The 21,137-nt window shown below is 38.9% G+C and overlaps 1 protein-coding gene across 13 annotated transcripts in view; it reads right to left on the bottom strand.

The window, feature by feature from the left end:
- MAGI1 (membrane associated guanylate kinase, WW and PDZ domain containing 1) overlaps window positions 1–21,137 on the bottom strand; it is a 635,987-nt gene that overhangs the window by 11,758 nt on the left and 603,092 nt on the right. For 5 of the 13 annotated variants that reach the window (XM_070455725.1, XM_070455726.1, XM_070455714.1 and 2 more), the window contains 5 exons: window positions 18,753–18,836; window positions 15,897–15,988; window positions 13,389–13,581; window positions 10,186–10,479; window positions 6,979–7,182 (listed from right to left, as the gene is read on the bottom strand). In XM_070455725.1, the coding sequence (XP_070311826.1) occupies window positions 6,979–7,182; window positions 10,186–10,479; window positions 13,389–13,581; window positions 15,897–15,988; window positions 18,753–18,836 (867 nt within the window). The remainder of the gene's footprint in view (window positions 1–6,978; window positions 7,183–10,185; window positions 10,480–13,388; window positions 13,582–15,896; window positions 15,989–18,752; window positions 18,837–21,137) is intronic. The other 8 variants (XM_070455727.1, XM_070455716.1, XM_070455721.1 and 5 more) reach the window with 5 other exon arrangements.

The raw sequence follows: 21,137 nt of genomic DNA, 5'->3' as shown, positions 1-21,137 counted from the left end.
GACATATAGTAAGCACTCAATATACACTGACTGCAGCCAGCGCCCTTGCTATTTCTATGTTGTATTTATTACTGTGGAAATGTGTTTAAGTTTTTTAAACTCGCTGCAAAATGAGACAGTTGAAATATGATTTTAACAGTTTCTATTCCAGCCCTAAAGCTTATGATCTGGGTAGTGGTGGTGCAAGATCAGTAAGAAAATGTAACTCAATCAGGTGAACAAAAACTGTGAATCCAGTTCATGCTCCAGAACGACGTCTCCCACAGAACCTGTTTTACCAAATGCTGCACCGGAATCTGAGGGAACAGTAATCTGCAGTCAAGTAAGGGTGAAAAACAGTGGATGAAACAGAAATGTTTTTGCGTGTCTGTGTTTTGTTTTCCCCATGGACCCTTAATTGTGCCAGTATACCTTGTGACCCTCCAAGATGGGGATGTGGTGCTTCTCAAGCTTGTCAGTTGTATTGGTTACAAGGTCAGTGGCTAGACTCAGACTACCTGGCTTGGCAACCGAAACTTTGCAATTTACTAGCTGGGACTTGAAGGAAAGTTACTTAGACTTTCTACGCTTGAGTTTCCTCACCTACACATACAGAATAACAGAAGTATCTAAGAACACTGATGCAAAAACGACCTGGGAGGAAAAGCATTTGGGCTCGTGCCTGGCACGTAAAAACTACTCAAAAATTGAAGACCATCTTTTTTATGGGTGGCATGTATTTATTACCATTATCACAATATTAAGAGCATATTTAGTCTGTTTTTATGACTGCAGTTAACCGGCACAACCACGGTGATAAATCTAAGTGGTATTTCATAAAGTCTACCCGCTGTGCCCCTACAAAGGACTAGTAGACTGCAAAGCTTGTCAATGTGACTTGCCAGAAGTTTCATAAACATGTATTGGTCCTTTAAAAAAAACTTCATATTATGTACTGTAATTAATTTTATGGAAACTCTCTGGGAAATCACTAGATTGCTTGGGCCACAGGGAAATCACCATCAGAATACCAAAAAGAAAGTTTCCTTGTAATTAGAGTGATTATAATTACTAAATTGTGCAGAGGTTCCCCTTTAGAGGTATTGGGTGTTTTTGGTAGCCAGAGTTTTCTAGGCAGATCAGATCCTTTTCTCAAGCCTTTTTAGTACTTCTGCCATTTTCAAGGTTTGATGAGATATAACAGATAACCTCTATTTATTTTCCTCCCATCATTCCTTTGCTATTTTCAAATATTTATATGCAAATCTGTTCTGAGTTGAAGCTTAACGTCAAGCATTTCAGAAATTAACATTTAGTATGCAAATACCTATTTGAGCGAGCCCACTGAATTTTTTTTTCTTTTGTTTGTTTTTCTTAATCTATGAAGAACCACCATATTTCAATTATTTCCAATGTGCCACACACCATGTAAGGTTCATTCCCACATGCACAGTTTCATTTCATCCTCATAACTGAAAGAAATAGGTGCAGGTGCAATTAATTACGCCCATTTTAAAGCTATAGACACTGAGGCTTACAAAAAATAGGCAATATGTCCAGGGCCCTCCAGAGAGCAAGTGGAGGCACTGGCAGTTAAACCCAGGGCATGCCTGACAGTCAACTTTTAGTTTCAATCTGTTCACAAGGGAATTATTCATGGGTCAAGGAAATCGGATCTGATTGGTACATTCCCTTCTTAACAAGCAAGTACTTTTACCTTCCTGTATAAATACCACTAACTTCACTAAGTAGTATCACAGATTAATTAAAATACAAAACACTCTGGTTTCGACTTCTAGATTTCCTGGGTCATTTTCAAGCACTATAACTTTTAGCATACCCTCAATTTCCAGGATGCTTTTTAAAAGATCTATAATGTCATATACTTTTAAATGAGCTTTTAAGTCTTCATTTAGAATCAAACCAAGACAGTGTGTGCTGAAATTCTCTCCAGCTTTTAAAACTACCGAGTTGAAGCCCATCCTCACAAAGTTCTATCTCTATTCCAAAGTAAAATGTCCCCCATATAAAAGAATAAACATAAAAGACGGGTCTGATATAATATACACCCTAGCAACAGTTTTAAAAAGCACTGTCAATGTATTTGACTTGTAGAACTCTTAAGGCAGATGGACAGGTTGACTGTTTTCATGATAAATTCCAGCAAGTGCCCTATGTGCTTCCTTAAACAATGTTTATACCTGCTTTAGCTCTCCCGGAGGAATGAAAATGGATATTATTACCCTTCCCACAGCAATCATGTATCAAGAGGAGCATATCCTAGCTCTCAAGGCACCATCACGGTGCTGTGCTCAATCAGGGCACTAACTTCTGAAAGGAGCTTCTATCTGGGTTTCAACTTATCTCTGTGACAAGTGATTACCATTCTAACCTTGCTCCCATGTTAATATCCTTAGCTGCCCTTACAGAACCACATTACAAGACCAAGCAAAGAGACAACTGATATAATCATTCCATTCATAAATATTTTAATGCACAAACACATATGTAATAAATACCTGAAGGAAGCATTTGAAAATTTAAATCCCATAAATATTTGAAAAGTTTGGGGAGACTTTTAAAATGTGTATGATAGAAACTCTGTTCTTCTTGCCTAAGTATATGCTAGCTATCATATCTACAGAGCTTTCTGTTAAGATAATTAAACTCTTTTAGGCCTTTGCCAAGGAAATGGCACTACCTGTGTCACCAAGCCTTACTTCCTATACGAGTAAATACTTTTAAGTCAGAGAGATGTGAAGTACAAAAATAGATACATAAACATGTATAACTGAATCACTTTGTTGTACACCAGAAACTAACACAGCATTGTTAATCAACTATACTCCAATAAAAAGAAAAAAAAAATTAAAAAAAAAAAGACTTCAGGGAAAAGAGACTATATTTAAATAATGTCTTTTATTTTTATTATTTATTTATTTAGGGTGCACCACGGGGCAAGCCAGGTCTTAGTTCCCCAACCAGGGATTGAACCCACGCCCCATGCAGTGGAAGCATGGACACTTAACCACTGGACCTCCAAGTAAGTCCCTAAATAAGGTATTTTTAAGTTCATAAATACTTTCATTCATTTGAACTTGACTCAATCTGATGATTCCATGAAAGCCTGGCTCAGTCAGGATTAGTCTGATTAGTCCTGACTAGTCCTGGCCCTGTCTGATTAGTCTCACTCACACCCAGACTTCACAGGCTATTTCTATACACTCCATAGTAGGAGGCATGTGTGCTCTGACTTGCCAGAACTCAAGTTCAAGTTCAGTATGTTAAGCCAGTCTGTGGGCCTTTCCTATCCACCTGTGCATCTCTCACAGGAGAAGAGGCTCTACCTTCACTCCACTTCCCAGCCTCTTCCCAAAGCTTAGGAGGATGACAATGCCCCTGAATGCGCCTGTCTGAGAACTCTGAACAACACAATAGTGCCCAAATCAAGGGGGGTCATGTTTCAAAGCTTTTGTTGGAGGGGGCTAGCACAGACAGAAAGGTGAGAGGGTAATGGGAGAAAGAGAGTGAGGAGAAAAGTGAAGCTGGAGAATCAGGTGACTGATGACAAGAAGAAAGAACACGAGCATGCTACGTCCCTGGAATCCAGTCGATTATGATTCCATGCTTCCATTGCAGGAGGCATGGGTCAGGTTCCTGGTTGGGGAAGAATTATGATCCCATGTGCCACAAGGCACAGCCAATAGATAGGGAGTAAATTCTGAGCATGGCCCAATCAAGGGTGTGTCGTCCTTTTTTTTTTTTAATTTGATCATTTTTTAGTTAGAAAACTAAAACAGTTTGTAGTAAGAAATTTAAAAAATGGTTATGATGCCTTATGTAAAATAGAAGGAAAATATATATATATAAAAGTCACTTGGGGACTAATGCCAGGTATGGCTTATTCCTTTAAACCATATATTAATATTTTGGTTGTAAATTTCATTTAGGGACATTCTCAGTCATTAAATATATGTGATCTCTCCTTAATTCAAGACTCCATTAATAGTAAATGGGTTATCTCTTAGAGGCATCTTTGAATACACATTTTGCAAATATTTATCCCGAACTGAAATATGACTGACATGACAGGATAAAATCAGAAAACACAAGTATTCAATGACAGTTTGAAAATGATGACTTCAGTTCAATCCTTGTCTGATAAAAATAACCCCCAAGAACTGTTAAAATTGCTCAACCACGTTGTGATATTATTTCAAGACTATCTTGCTTTTTAAGTTTCCCTTTGAGGAACTGTGCAAAGAAAGGATGGGTTAATCTTCAACTCCATAATGAACAAGTAACTAGCCCAGAAACTAATATAAAGTGTTTAGCCTCATCTCCTTCAAATTTGGTCAGCTTCTCTCTGTCTATCTGACTCATATGAGTGCCTCTTCTTGAAGTGGCTCCTTGTGTTTCTGAGAACAGTACCCTGAACAAGATGGATTTCTAAGAGCTCCTAAGCCACTCTGATGATGGACTTCAGTTTTTTTATGAAGATCACTCAACAAAATGTCCCTGGGCTAGTCCATTAAACACTAGAGTGAGAGACTGAAATAGACCAGAACTTCCTGACATGGAGAGAATGCCTTCTTTTTACCTTACAATCTACCATGTCCAGCACACTTTTATGGAGAGGAAGTAGATTCAGCATGATTTTCTCTTCATCAGATTGCAAAGGTCACTCTCTGTTCAAGAGGTTTTTGTAAAATCCTCATGGATTGCTTCAGCATCTTTCCAGATGCTGCCTGCCTTCATTCTAGCTTCCAAGATGGCAATTTTTGGCCCCACTTAAAAGATGAGTATTAGAAATCCACTCTCTGTCAGACTTGATTCCCTTTACCTGCACTTTGAAAATGAAAAAGTAATCAGTGAAGAGTTTTATTATAATGGTGGTGAATTCCTGAAATATCTTGCGATGAAATCGCATCCTCAGCAGTACATCTATCCTTAACTACACTGTGTCATCTTTAACATTTACTTTCTTCTTACCAAGATGGCCTGTGATAGCTCTGTTCAAATTTTACACTTTTGAAGCACTGTAGTTTAAAAAAAAACCATCTTTTTATTGACAAATGTTATTGGATAATCTATCTTGCTTTCCATTTTTTGGTGTTCAGGTTCTCAAAAAATACTTTCCCTTGCCCAATATTAATTTAACTCAACAAGTATGTGCACAGGAGTATAAGTTGCTTCTGCATATTTATCTTTCCTGATTGTGAATTCTTTTCTAAGCTCTTCCCTCAAGGAGCTCTTTCTTTCCTTCCTTCCTTTTTGGAAGTTTTCATTCCCACAGACTAACCAACACAGACTCAGCAAGTTATATCCTGTGTTCATTTCTTTTGAATTAATTTTCTGAAATCCCACCACAGCATGGAAATAAATATATCTAAATTTATATACTACATTAGGCTCTCTCCACCATTTGTCACCAAATTTTCCTAGCTTCCTTCATCTTTTCCACTAGGAACCTAGGTTATATCATCTTGTGACCACTTTCCTAAATTGTAATAGCTTTCCAGAGTGGTGATTTGGTAGAATGGACTCTAGACCAGATGGTAAATTACTAACCATGCATTTGAGGCAGGCTGAAATAGACCATCATTCAAGGAGCTATTTTTTCCCTCCACATTTGGCAGAGGGTATTTCTGGTACAGAGAAACATCCCTGTTCTTAGAATGAACAATTTTCAAATATTTATTGTTTGGTTTTAGACTTACATCTTCTGAAATGCACAGCCTATAGTACTCAAATTTTAAATTAACATGGCTCACTTTCTAGCAATTGGTAGATAAAAATGTTGATCTGGTGAATTACTTTGAGATAAAACTTCTGATTTTCTTATTTTACAGATCAGTGGCATAGAATTTTATCACACTATCACCATAAACCACAGTTTTCTCTTGAGAAATACCCACTGGCTTTTGGAATATATTTTATTTTATAAAATATATAGTAAGAATGAAAAAAAAAAAAAGACACTGAAACATTCTGGGAAAAGTATCACTTTTTTCTCAAGGGCAAAGTCTGCTTAGAAGGAAGTCATTATACAGGACTTAATTCTCTGAAGGTTCTTAGAGACATTAGTGTATCAACTCCATTTTTATTAAATAATACTAAAATAAGTAAATATAATGTAATGTAATATAGTAAGTATTATATAATATATTAATATAGTACATAAGAATAATAAAGTAAGTACTGATATTTTTTGCTGGAAAACTTTTGGTAGTGGGGGCGGTCCTGTGTACTATAGGATGTTTACAAGTGTCCTTGGTCTCTACCCACTAGATTATCAGTTAGCACCTACTCCAGACAATGCCAAATGTCCCCCTAGGGGCAGAATCACCACTGTTATAAAAGAACCAAAGATCTGAATTGAACCAATCAAACAAACAAGTAAGAACATGCCTAGTTTAATGGAAGCCTGTCAAAATATTAAAAATACTGAGATTTTATTCTTTCTTCATCCACATGCAAAAATTAGAGACAAATCATAAAGCACAAATTCTAATAACTTCCTATTAAATAAAAAACATGGATACATTCACTTACTTTGATCAAAAAAAATTTTTTAAAAACCAGTATTGGCTCTCCATTGTCCTTACATAGGTTTTATGGTATCATCATACTATACACTCTGATTTTACATTCCTATTTTTTAATAATTTCCAGGTAGAATATCAGGCAAGTTTTACCACCTATACTCAAACTATTCTGTTGTTTTAAAGACAAGGACACCACGCTAAAATAAATTGGAGAGAGTTAAAAATTTTCTGTTATGTTTATCTCTGTAGCAAGACAGGGTCCCTGGGCAAGAGGATGAAGTCAAGAAGGTGAGGTGATGTAGTAACAGTGGCGCAGGAGTGCTTGATGGGTATACTCAGAGAAGGTCGGAGAGGACTGTCTCTTAAGTCAACGCTATTCAGCTACATGAACACCAAAGACAGAGTAAGACCGAAGAGAGAGAGACAGACACACACAAGAGGTATACTTTACCATCCCCAGGGATGATGCGGAGGGTGACTGTGTTGCCTGCTTCCTTGATGAGGTTGACAATGTCAGAGTGGGATTTGTTGGTGATGGAACATCCATTTACTGCCAAGATCCGGTCTCCTACTTTCAGCTTGCCGCATCGGTCAGCAGGGCTCCCCTCAATAATCCGACCTATTTTGTGAGGCATGGCCACACATGCATTGCCTGCTTTGATAGTCAGTTTTAATTTTTTTTTTTTTTAACGTTACATGGGAATAGAGTGAAGGGAGGAGAAAAAGGGTTGAAAAGGGAAAGAGAAGGTTAAGTGTTAATTAATTAAAGCATTAAGCAAATGTTATTAAAGGAGAACTCTGTGCCGAGGGTCAAAACATTGGCAAAGTTCCAGGCATTTGTGTAAGAAGTTACAGTCCTAAACGATAGTTCATCGCTGCAGTCCTTTCCCGATTTAAAACGAGGGGGACACCCCAGCTTTCCTCTTTCTATCAGTGGCAAAATTTGGGATCTTTAGCAATTTCCAAAGATTCTCAAGAGCCCCCAGAGTAACTTGCCATGGGCTTATTTGAGGACTTCAAACATGAAACCCAGAGCTGGGATGGAAGCTTTTGCACATTCTGTGTTCATGTCACTTCATTTTTGCCAGATGTTGCTTAAGCTTCTGCCAATGTTTTGTTCTTTCTCCATTTAGAAAAAACAATCACTGGGTGTCTAGTGAGGTCAGAGAGTCCACCAGTGCCAAAAATCCAATCTGAAAACACCTAACAGACAAACACTCAAGACTTTCTGCCTGCTATGCAGCATGATGAAAGCTTTAGCAAAGGGGCATAATTACAAGATGAGCCAAGAAAGCACCCAACCTTGACACGCATTTTTCCTTTTATGACCTTTGCTCAGCTGCTCTCATGGGCTTTTAGAGAAGAGCCCAAATGGCTCATTAGCTCTGAAATCCTCCTTCTTCCTCATAGAAATCCCCTCAAAGCCATAAGAAAATCTAGTACATACTCAGACTGAGCACAGTGATCTGAAGCTAGGTTCAAATCATTCCTCAACCCTTTTTCTTTAATCATTTCCTTTGTCCTCCTCAGTTACTATACAGCTCAGACAGGAAAAATCAGGGAAAGTGCACTGGAAGAAGATGTGCTCTGAGGCACTTCATGTCACAACCAAGAGTAGCTGGTAACTTTTAGAAGAGAGGTGGAAAATAGGCTCTGAGGCCTGATTGGGGTTTCCGGATACTTGCATACTGAGTTGTAAACCTTCTTGGGCATGTCCACTGATTTTGAGAGTTTGTCTTTCTGTAAAGATAGTTACATAGTTGAGCCATCCTTTGGGAAAAGGTGATAAAATTAACATGGGAAACCCTGAAATAGAAGGCTCTTCCATCCTAATTCAGAGTGTGAGGATAAAATGTATGGGAAATGAGCTGCAATTCCTTTGAATTTCAGCATATTTGCCTGAGTCTGTATCACTGGATGTTAAGGTTAAGGTTAAATAATTTTTCAAAAGAGAGTTAAACAGTCTTCTGGAAAGCAACAAGCAGGTGTGATGGAAAGCCTCCATACTCAAATTCAAGGTCTTGATTAAGTTTAGCCCATCTCCAAGGACAAGTCCCATGGGAAAGGTATCATATAGCAGGTGGGAGGAAAGCTCTGCATAGCTCAGAAGAGAAGTCACATGCAAGGTATTAGGGAAAGTTTAATTTGTTCATTGTAAAAGTTGGAGGAAAACAATCAAAGACCAAATTATGAGTGAAGACATTCGATATCTGTTAAACCACAAAACCTCCCACCAGACACATCTGTTATTTCATTCTAGAAGGGGAAACTGAGAACTCAGATTCTGAGAATATCACCAGGTGCATAGGGACAAACTGCAGATCTGAAGAAGATAACTTGAGATGTCTTTGTCCCCTCTGGTTTTCTTTTTATTTTTAAATTGGGCAGAAAAGTCTTCAAAACTAATGGAGAAACAAACCAAAAAACCACCCTGCCTTGAGGTCAAGTCACCCACCACCCACGACATGCTGTGATAATGCTATTAACAGAGCTCACAGAGGCACTGTTAGTAACGGGTGTTTGTTATTGCAGCCACACATGCACAGACCTGGCTTGACGCACTGTCCCCCTCAAGTTTGCACCTTAAAGGGACATGACTTTAGCAGGAAGCAAAGTACCAAGACTAAACAGAGACAAGCGGAGCTGTACCAGAGCAGAAATCCAATAGGGCGGAGCACCTAGCCGATGTTAGCCAGCAAGCGACCTGGACCACTGGTCCTCAGACTCTTTGTGTGCAGGTCATTTGGAGACAGAGCTGAAGCATGTTTCAAAGCCTGCACAGCCCCTCCCGTCTCCCATCGTATTCCATATAACTAACAAATGTGCTTGGAGAAAACAACAAATGACACTTTATTTAATGAAGAAGGTGGATCAGTTCTGGAGTACATACTTATGATCCATTTTAATAGGAAGACTCATGATTCCTAGTTCCTAGAATCACCTGGCTTCCTATTTGTCTCAGCCCGTGCACCCTGCAGAGGGTGGTAGTTGTGTTTCTCCAGTCTCTGCTGAAACCCCCAACATCTGGATGAGACAGGAGAACCACCCCTGCAAGAATTCAAGGGCAGTGAAGACAAACAGCTCTGCACTCAGATTTTAATTAGATTCTCCACCAGCCAACAGTAAACATATTATTTTAAATTAAAATTTAAAAATTTCAGATGGAGATAGGTAGAGTAGAGGCAGGACACAGATAAGATGGAAAGGGCATTGCATGTATATTTTTTACTCCTCACACCTCTATTTTTCCCCCCAGACATTTATTTCTACAACCATATGCTTCTTTTAAAAATGTGGAGACCTTCTGAGACAACTGCTATGATTGATACTCTGCTCAGGACCTTGCAAAGGTCTCTCTATGGCAAGAATTTTTCACACTTCATCCTGTCAAGGGGCTTCTTTGCAAATGTCACCTATGCATGAAGTTGTCTGCCTGTGAATGTGCTATCAGAATGGAAGCTGAAGAGTTAAAAAAAAAAAATCCCAACCTTCAGGAGGGGAAAAGCTACCCAATAAAGTCCGTCCCCAATTAAGACTTTCATTACCTGAAGCAGAAAGCATGACAAGCATTTCTGTTAATGAGATTCTGGCTCGTCTTTCCCTCTCCAGAGAACAGTCACCCCAGGAAACGCTGGGGAGCAGAAGTGACCACACTCACCGAACGTCGTGCCGGCCTCGGGCCTGCTCACCGACGACACGATGACAAAGCCGAAGCCCTCGTTCTCGCCGCGCCGGATCTCCACGTCGTAAGGCTGGACCACGGTGCTGACCACACCGCTGCCGCCGCCGCCGCCACTGCCGATGCCACTGGTGCTGCCGCTGCCCGAGCTCACCGTGTTCAGCGAGTTCTGGCTGCCCTGCGGGGTCCGCTTCTCCTCCGTCAGCGAGGCTGGCTGGTTGCTACTGTGATGGGATGAGGCTGGCGAGGGCACCTCGTTCTCGGTTTTGGGGGCTGTGCAAGAGACGTACCTGTTGGTTACCTGCCTCTGCAAGAAATGTGCCCTGTCAGCCCTTCCTCCTTCCCCCATCCACTCCACATCCAAATTAAGAGAGTGACAGCTATGACAGCACCTGGCCTCACATAACTGAGACACAGGAACTGAAAACCACTCTGATAAGTATTTACCATTCAAGATCTACAGACATCGATACCATGGGAGAACAACAAAGGGGACACCCAGACTATCTGTATTTGGACTCAAATCTGCAGTAAGACTAGCCCACTCTGAAGTATTTCCTGCTTTATAGGTTGAAAAATGACCCCTTGACATTATGCTAAGTGAAATAAGTCAGACAGAGAAAACAAATATTGTACGGTATCACTTAAGTGTAGAATCTAAAAAATACAACCAACTAGTGGATTAACAAAAAAGAAGCAGACACACATACAGAGAACAAACTAGCAGTTATCATAGAGCAGAAGATGGGGTGAAGGGCAGTATAGTGGTAGGGGAGTAAGAGGTACAAACTATTAGGTATAAAATGAGCTATAAGGATATATTCTACAATGTTCCAATGTAGCCAGTATTTTATAATAACTATAAATGAGCTTCCCTGGTGGCTCAGATGGTAAAGAATCTGCCTGCAATTTAGGAGACCTGAATTTGATCTCTGGGTTGGGAAGATCCCCTGGAGAAGGGAATGGCTACCCACTCAGGTATTCTTGCCTGGAGAATCTCATGGACAGAGGAGCCTGGCAGGCTATACAGTCCATGAGGTTGCAAAGAGTTGGACATGACTAAGCGACTTTCACTTCATTTCACAAATGGAGTATAGCCTTTAAAAATTGTGAATCACTGTATTATACACTTGTAACATATATAATATTGTACAGCAGTAAGACTTCAATGAAACAAACAAAAACAACCCACTGAAGGAAGCATAAGATGTGGTCCACCATCTTTGCCTCAGGGACGTAACTGCGTTCAAGTTGTCATTACCCTTAAGTCATATTTCTGCTTAGCTTTGCAAAGTTTTGCTTCTGCTTTTTCCATCAGAGAGACTATAAGTTGACAGCACCATTATGATGTCCCTACTACAGGATTCCTGACAACACCTGTCAGAGGTATACTTCACTTTTCTCCCCAGCTTCCAGATGTCAATGATCGACTCTGATCACACAATTGGATACATTAACATCCCTCAGAATTCATTTTATCAAATTCCAGTTTTATTGCTTTATTAAGTGACAGGGTAAACCACTTCTAGATAGCCACAAAAGTGGGTGGGACCACTTATTTTTCATGCCAAAAGCAAAATATGGGTTCAGATTTTGGATAGGACTACTAAATTTATTCCCTAAAGCATCTCCTTTCATAGATTTCATTTTATGGTAGGAATATACAGAACCTAAAACTCATTACTGTAAGCATTTTAGATATATACTTCAGTGGCATTAAGTATAGAAACACAGTTGTACAACCATCTCCACCAGCTATCTCCAGAACTTTTCATCTTCTGAAACTGAAGTTTTGTATCTTTTAAACACTAATCTCTTTCCCTGGCAACTAATCACTAATCACCAACGCCTGGCAGCCACCATTCTTTCTGTCTGTATATTGACTACTCTAGGCACCTCATGGAGGTAGAAGCATACCATTTTTGTCCTTTTGTGACTGGCTTATTTCACTGAGCCTTATGTCTCTCCAAAGATTTAATAGGCCTTTTTACCCAAGAGCTTAAAGCCCCCAATATTTAAGATTTTAAAAAATAAATCTGAAACAAACAAAAATCTCATTGCTCTATTATTTTTATTTGGACCAGTGAAATAAAAAGTCTTCAACTCATCTTAAAAGTCATTTCTGATTGCTGTTGGCTACATGGGACAGTATATTATCCTGATGCCATAAATGAGCTCTCAGGACATAAATGATTAACACTGCTTTCCATGGCGGCAATAGGTATTAGGGCTCTCACACTGGACCCTGATGTCTTAATTTTTTTGAAATTAATAGTATACTGTTGAAGTGAGTTCTACTAATTTTTCCTAAACAAGGAGCCAGTTGATTTTATTTGATAAGTAGCTGTTTCACTAGTACTATAGCTATGGAGAGTTCATGAAATTTCATGTCATACTTTTTCAGTAATTCCACTGATATAACATGGAATTTCTTTCTTCTGCATTCTGGGTTGTCTTGAATACCTGGAGGTGGGGGCTGCCAACAAAGGTGATGGATGAAATGAAAGGAAGACACTCAATGGACTGTCTCAAAATGGCAGATCCTAACACAGAAGTAAACCATGATTCCCAAGGATGATAAGAAAGGAAGGCTAAAATCAGCAGGTAGTTGGAGGGAGTAGAGAATTGCCAAGGGTTTTGAGTTAAGGATGTACAGGACTCCCAGGTGTAGAGGAAGAAATCAAAGATAACCTGAAACTGGCTAGCCATACGGCTTTCTTATAGAGAAAAAGTAAAAAATTAAAATAGTTTAATACATATGGCTGTCAACAACAGAGCAACTTTTTTATAAGCTTATTTGGCAGCATGAAACTGATTTTTGCTCTCCTATTTGGGTGCTACAATTCACCTGTCACAGTGACCTCTTTTGTTGAGAATTCTCATCAAATGAAGACAATGACTAAGTTCTGGTTGGCAAGGGGATGAAGGGGCATAACATATATATTCAACTAGCTTTATTCTAAAAGCCTTTGCTGGATATGCATGGCTGGCACATTAAAGTACTTTTGAGTGACAGTAGTTTTGGAGGGTTTGAGAGAAGTAAACCATCTGGAAATTCTGTGCTTAATCACATTTGCAAACATTTGCTAAAATAGATGCTTGAGGAGGCAGACATAGGAAGGGGGCCTCTTCTGTGCATAAAGTGACAAGGCAACGTCTAAAGGAATGAATGAAAACCATACCAGCAAACACCACTTTACGCCGCACTGTCAGATTGACGTGGCCTTGCTTAGCGGCTTGTTGCATAAGTTGGACCACAAGCTGGTGTGATTTTCCAATGACTGGTGTCCCATCCACACAGATTAATTCATCCCCAGACCTCAGACGGCCGTCCGTATCAGCAGCACCCAGTGGTACGATGTGACCGATATAAATCTGTTGAGTAATTAGATGATAGATGAAACACTAACCTTTTGGTTCACTGTTACAGGCACACCTCGGTGATATTGTGGGTTCAGTTCCAGATCACCGCAATAAAGCAAGTATCACCACAAAGCGAGTCACATGATTTTTTTCCCCTGTGCATATAAGTTATGTTTACCCTATCCTATGCTGGTAGTTTTGATTTCCCAAGTGGCATTAGTGGTAAAGAATCTGCCTGCCAACTCAGGAGACCTAAGAGAGATGGACTCAAACCCTGAGTCAGACAGATCCCCTAGAGAAAAAAATGGCAACCTGCTCCAGTACTCTTGCCTGGGAAATTCCATGGACAGGGGAGCCTGGTGGGCTACAGACTATGGGGTCACAAAGAGCTGGACATGACTAAGTGCTCATACAAACACAGATACTGTAGTGTAGTAAGTGTGTGATAGCATTATGTCTAAAAAGGTACATACCTTAATTAAAAAAAAAATTACGTGTTAAAAAATGCTAACTATCATCTGACAATGGAAGGTTGGCACCAAACTTCAACTTGTAAAAAAATGTAATTTTTGCAAAGCTTAATAAAACAAGGCTTGTCAGTGCAACGATGGCCTTCATATCTCTGAGCAAAATTCAGTCCATTCATTTGTGTCTGCATCCGTGCCCCTCACTGGGTTCTAGCTGCTGTGCTAGGTGGTACAATAATTCTTAAATGGTGGAAAAAAATAACTTTTTGTTGTTTGGTTCCTTGACATTTATCTGTGGTTTGCTGATGACTCATTCTTTTTTCCCCTTTGCAGAAATCAATCATTTTACTCCCTTCATGGGCAAAACTTTTTCTCCTTTTCTATCTACCTATAAGCCTTCTATTCAGAAAATTCTGCTAAGTATAACAGTAATACAACTTTTCTTTAAAGGTCAGCATGTGCCTAGCAATAGGGAATGCACGATAAATATTGTTAAACGAAAGGGTGAATCAAGCAAAGTCTGGTTGGGCATCCCTATTTCCATAGTCTATAGCACTGGCATGCAGAGCAGGTATTGTTATATTAACCAATCACTGAACTTCACAGGTGGCACAGTGGTAAAGAATCTGCCTGCAATGCAGGAGACACAAGAGACACAGGTTTGATCCCTGGGTCAGGAAGATCCCCTGGAGAAAGAAATGACAACCCACTCCAGTATTCTTGCCTGGAAAATACCACGGACAGAGGAGGCTGGTGGGCTACAGTCCATGGAGTCGCAAAGAGTTAGACACAACTGAGAACTGAGCACATCACAAACTTTAGCTAAAACATCTATGTTTTCCTTCCCTTCTCACTAGGTAATAATGTACAATGGTCTTTATGTGACATGTATCTTTTACAAAAAACTTTGGTAGAAAAGTGGTTAAGAATATGGACTCTGGAATCACAGCCTTTCCAGTCCCTCCATTTACTAACTCTGTGATCCCAGGCAAGATCACATCAACTTTTCTGTGATTTCATGATTTGAAAATGGGGGTAAATTCATAGATTTGATGCATACATGAGAAGGATGTATGTTAAAAGCCTTCAGCATAGCAACTGGCACATAGTAAGCACATAAAAAAATGATAACTATTTTTATTATGATGAGGAAAATTTGAACAATACTTATCTTTAGTTCTTTTTTTCCCCTTTCAAAAGAATCCCGTGGTGGTCTCCTCAATGTATTCTAAAGATGAGGCCCGGAGAGATTAAATGTCTCCTGATCCTTGTTCAGGATTCTTTCTCTAATTTTGTAAAGAGTGGTCCTACTTTCTCTAATCTCTCATAATGCCTTGTCAAGTGCCTTCTAAGTCCTAGCTGCTCAATATACAAAGCCAACGACCTGCTGGCAGATTTAGCAGAACTGGCCAGAAGGATCAGGCCATTGTGTTCTCACCTGATGTCTATTCCTATTTTGCTTTTTTTGGTTTCCGTTTCTTTGATAGCGAGCTACAGATGCTGCAGCTGCCACCCTCCACAAACATGAATACACACTTTTTAGAAAGGATATAGTCTCTTCTTCCTCAAGACAGAAAGAGCTTCACAAAATCCAAAGAATAACTCCCACTGGTTAAGATGAAAGAGCCAGAGAAGATACATATATATATAAATATAACTGAATCACTTTGCTGTATATCAGAAATTAACACCAACATTGTAAATCAAACTTTTTTTTTCCCCTCCAAAAGATGAAAACAGTTTTGGGTGCACCTAGTGGGACTCAAATCTTGGTGATCTGTCACTGATGCCAGTTGGTTTTGAATTCTTAGAAATTAGTACTGTGAGGGACAGGACGGGGCAGGGAGACAAGAGACTCACAGGTTCCCCTGGTTCATTGCCACCCAGAATCCTAAATCCAAATCCGGTCTCTTTTCTCCAGAGGAAGATGTCCTGTTCTTGATAATCTGGAACTGCAGAGAAGGGAGAGGAAGAGAGAGATTATTTCTGTGAATAAAAGAATCAGAGCCCTAAGGCGAACACAGTGACAGGACCAATACTGATGGTGCTTGAATGGACGACAGCTTTCAAACACACACAAGCAAACAAAATAATCTGGACAGGTGAAATAAAAGAGGACAGTGAGCAGAAATAAATGGTGGGGACAGTCATTGAGCCTGAAGTGTTTTTTTTTTTCCAAAGGACTAATCACTGTTTGATAATTCCTCATCAAGAAATTATCCCTGATGAAGGCTGCAGTCAGCGCTCGCCACTCTCCTGGGTATTGTTCCAAGAGGAATTTAGTAAATTAAAATTATCATGCTCTGCACCACAAAGCGGGTGCCCATATCTGAGGAAGGAGTTCATGCTAAGTCAGACTGACCTCTGATGCAGAGGCGGGGGACGAGGATTCAGTAGACCTGTTAAGTGCCAATGTTATCAACTACAAGATGAAAAAAAACTTATGGCAAAAACTATTAAAAAAAAAATCACTTCTGTTTTTCCCTAAAGTAATTAAGACTAGCACACTGATAATATGATCTGTTAGGTCATTTTTGCCAAACAAGTTACTCTCAAACATCCTAATATTTCCCAATTTAGAACATTTATTATGATTTCACTACTATTACCAAAAAGTAGCCAGCCTTCTATATCCTTAAGATCAATGGGGACAACAAACTGTTCTACGTAAATGAACTATATTTCATCACTAAATGAGTTTTTTACTCCATGATTTGCCTATAATATTTCAACATTGTAAGTACTAATTTATTATCCAATAACGATATTTTACTTTCAAAATGCAGTAATAGTTCAGGGTTTTGAAATGGAAATCTCATTTTTTTGTTTAAAGAAAAGTAATTTCCTTAAGACCATGCTTACTGTACATGAGACTGTCCTATACACCATTATGACTTAACTAAGGAAATAAAAAAGGGTTATTCCTATTTAATTCTTACTTAATATTTTAGTGTATTTGTAGTGTGTTTTATAGTCTATAAAATGACAAATCTTTTATTTAAAGAGAAAAAAAAATTTAGTGGCTGTGAATCCTAAAAGAGATTCTCAAATACTGCTCTGCAGAATTTCTTTAATTCCTTGGCTTTGGGGCTGAAGGAGTGTGTAGATACTAAGAATTTAATTTCCACCTTCTCTGATTTTGTACAATGGGATAGGAAAGAAGAAGGTGGTTGTTTAGATTTCAAGCAGGTGACAGATGTCCCATTTTGGGGACTCACCCATGAGCTTAACATGTACAGTGAGTGAATATGCCAAGAGAGAGGAAACTAAATGAACAGGTAAATACAAGTCAGAGGAGTCTGAATCCAATATTTGTGCTTGAGCTACCTTAATGCTGTGCTTTCAATGAATCTTCTTATCCAACGCATTTTTATAATTGCCGGGGCTAAGCTGTAAGACGCCATGGTACATGGAGTTAAGCTACATCACAGTACTCTCAGAAACATAATTTGAGAATGATATTTTCTTGAGCATGCTAAGGTAACAATATTTTCTTTCTGTTTGAGTAGCTGGCTAAAGGGTATTTGCTGTAATAGCCTCATTGAAACAACAAATTAAATCAAGTTGAGTCTCCATCTTAGGTTCACTCAAGCAGGAGGATTATTACCAAAATAGACCATGGGTGCTTTCCAGCCAATACAAGGTTCTTGGCAGAGTCTGCCTGAAAATAGCTGAACTTTTCTGTGAACAAGGAAACACCTCTGCAGAGACCTCCAGCCCAGACCAATTTTTATTTTTATTGCAGCATCATTTAACACCAGAACACTTGCCCATCCTATAGTGACACCAAATGTAGCAACGGACTTAGGCTTATCAAACAGTTTAACCCACTGGAAAAAAACTTGTTCTCAGAAATAAGCAAATGACAAATTTACTTAACGAGTGTCGGACTGAAAATGAAGACGCCCAATGACAGACCCCAAGGATGCAGAAGACGCTAACAATGAACCTTCAGGAAAACACACACAAACACAGATAAGTTACAAAGAAAGTCTTTTGGCTCTTGAACTTGAGCATTTTGACAATTATGTTCTTCTACCAACCAAATACTATGTACCAAACACAGAACTTCGGTGATCAATCAGTACTGAAACATATTACAGAATTATTTTATCTTCTCTGTCCTCTGCTGCCTCTTATTCCCAATGGCATTAAAGTTTCTAAACTACTCCCCTCGCCAAATGTTTTTCTGTTCTCTTCTTTATTTTAGGAAGATTTTATTAGAATTAAGTTTTTAGGAGGTAGCAGGGTAGAACCAACTTTCTGATATTACTATCAACTTTTTATTTTCCCAGTCTAGATCAAGAAGAGCTAGGAAAATCTCATCCAGCTCTTTACTTCTAAGCCCTGGCACATGAGACAGGAAGAGTAGCTCATTCGCTCTGGTAATTCTACCAACAACCCAACAGAGCAGTCAAAAGACTTCCTTTGATAATTAGAGACAATGGAATCACCAGGTCTGCAGAGAACCATCCTGGTGTCTCCATCACTACAGACACACAACGTATTTGCAGACTTGGTTACAACATGCCTATCACTCTTTACTTCCTTGTCTTTGATCTAGGCTTGGTCAACAAGAAAGTCCCAAACCCTTCAGTTCCTGGCATCCCTCTTTCTTCCCTCCTTTTCCTGAGTTTGTTCCCACCCCCGGACCAATGGGCACATCAAACAAGATGAATAATAATAGAGAAATGAAAGTTTTCAGTGGATCCTTACTCTGACATTCTCCAAAATTCGTGGAATTGATTTCTCTCTCTCTTTCACCCTTGCTCAATCCCGATGCAGGCGAAGGTGACATAGCTGGAATATTAATGTCACAATTTTGCAAAGCTTAATGTATGTGCTTTCTCTTACTTCATTTTAATTTAGTTTTGATTGATAAGGAATGTGCAGTTAAGCTTTCACAGTAAAGGTCAAGGCTGCTGTGGATTTTAAAAGACTGTAGTTTGAGTCTTTTCTTTTTCATGGTACTTTTCTTGTCAAAAAGCTAGAATTTACAACTGTACTATTGAGAATTTCATTGAACCAGCATTACCATCTTAAGACTCTTCCTATTTAATTATACTCTAAAGTACCCATTCTCATATGACCTTGTTTGAATCATGTCATGAACTTGAGATTTATCTAAACCACTTATTTCCTTTTGAGAAAAATGTAAGCATGCTTTTGTCATTTAAAATAATATCAAGTTTCTGATGGAATAAATTCTTGGACTAATACCTGTTCAGATGTATTCTTGGCAGTTCAACCAAAATACTCTTTTATTTAGTGACACAAGTCATCAGATCTGGCCAAGAGCTGAACAAATACACAAGTAAGAACTGTCACAATCGCTCTTAAAATCTAGAGCTTCCAAGCTTCTTAAACCATGATAAAGGAGCTGTACACCAATTCAAGCTCAGTAAGCATGTCTCTCAAGGGACAGGTGTACGCTGGTTAATATGACAGCTTTGTCATTTTTTCTTTCCCAACTCTCTTGTGAACAGGTAAAGTTTCAAGTGAAAGCTTTAGATTTTCTTTTGTAGTAAACACTAGCGGATACCAGCTGCTCTTCCTGAACATTTACAAATAATTGACTTCATCAATGTCATTTTTTAAAGATATGCACAACTGCCATGTAATCTAGAAAAAATACAAAACAGGCAATGTGGCTTTTAAGGGACTTCCATGCTTGTTTTTAACTGAACATTTAAGTTCATCAAAGGGATTTATTAACACATCTGTAATTCAGACTGATTCATCTGGACACTGATGTTTTGACAGATGGCCATATTAAGAATGTGGTATTCACAGCATTCAGACCATGTGAAGGAACTGGATCAGAGACTTGGTTAAGAATCTTCATACTGCCCCTCACAATAAAACAAAATATAAGGAAAATATATTTCCCCCTCAAAAGGGGGATAAATTAAGGGTACAAGAAGGTGCTACCACTGACTTTAATTTTCTTGTTTTTCCTGGAGTACTTTGCCTTGCGGGGAGGGGCAGGGAATCACACCTAATGAGGCTACATGTTGTAATTTTTCCTTTTTTCAAAAAAGCAGATTAAAAAAACAGCTTGTGGGAATGGCAGAAACTGATCTGGAATAAAGCAAACTACTGATTAAAAGACAAGACTAATGTAGGTTCATTCAATAGGTACTGTGAAGAAAAAAAAATCTGTGATACATACTAAGTAACTATCATGGAGAGAGAAATCTTATCATTACCCTCATTTAGTCGTGAGGAAGAAATCCATCTGAATTTTAACATCAATTAGGTTCTACAATCACTCAATTATGGAGCCTCTAATCACCAAAAAAAAAAAAAAAAACCTGCTTCTCATTTGTGAGAATGAGACATCCTTAGATGTCCTAGAAAGTCAAGGCCTAAAGAGGCACCATTCCAAACGTTTCAGTCAGCTTCTCATTGTAGGTTTTGAGCAGCTGGCTATGGCAGAATTACAGTTTGTTTGTTTTCTTTTCCTGGTAAAAACTTCTTAAAAAATTAAATACCAAAGTCTTGATATAACAGAAATACCACTTGATATAATAGCAATACCATTTCTATCAAGGTAAAAATGGCATCTGAGCTAGAGCCTCATATTCCTTCAGTGTGTTAGAATTGTCTGTCAATCCATGTAGCCCTCACCGGCACGTCAGGACAAATTGTTTTACTGCAAAAAGATTCATACATGGGAAACTCAGTCATAAATGTGTACTCTATTGAGAAAAGCAGGGACAAGGTCAATAAAGCAGTATCTCCACATCAGGTGAAGTTGGGTCATTGATTGGAGGAGCTGTGTGCTTGGAAATGTGAAGGGAATGTGAACATATTCCTCTTTGAAAAACATTTCTTCAATGAAATCTTTACAATCAATGAGAAGACACAGTAAGAACAGACGCCAGGTTCATGCTTAGCAATACTGCTTACAAGGGATGCTCCAAATGGAACTTCATTTCTTCTGGCCTGAAGTCAGGCATACTCCAGGGGTCTTTCTAGTCCAGAGACTAAATAAATCCTTCTCAAATTATCGGGCTTTTGCCAGCATAGTGAAGCCTTAGCCAAAAGAGTGTACTTAATTCCACATACTACTATAGTGAGAAGGTAATGATCTCTCTC

The sequence above is a fragment of the Odocoileus virginianus genome, chromosome 26, assembly GCF_023699985.2.
Source record: "Odocoileus virginianus isolate 20LAN1187 ecotype Illinois chromosome 26, Ovbor_1.2, whole genome shotgun sequence".
NCBI classification, from domain to species: Eukaryota; Metazoa; Chordata; class Mammalia; order Artiodactyla; family Cervidae; genus Odocoileus; species Odocoileus virginianus.
This window is presented reverse-complemented; position numbering and strand designations above follow the sequence as displayed.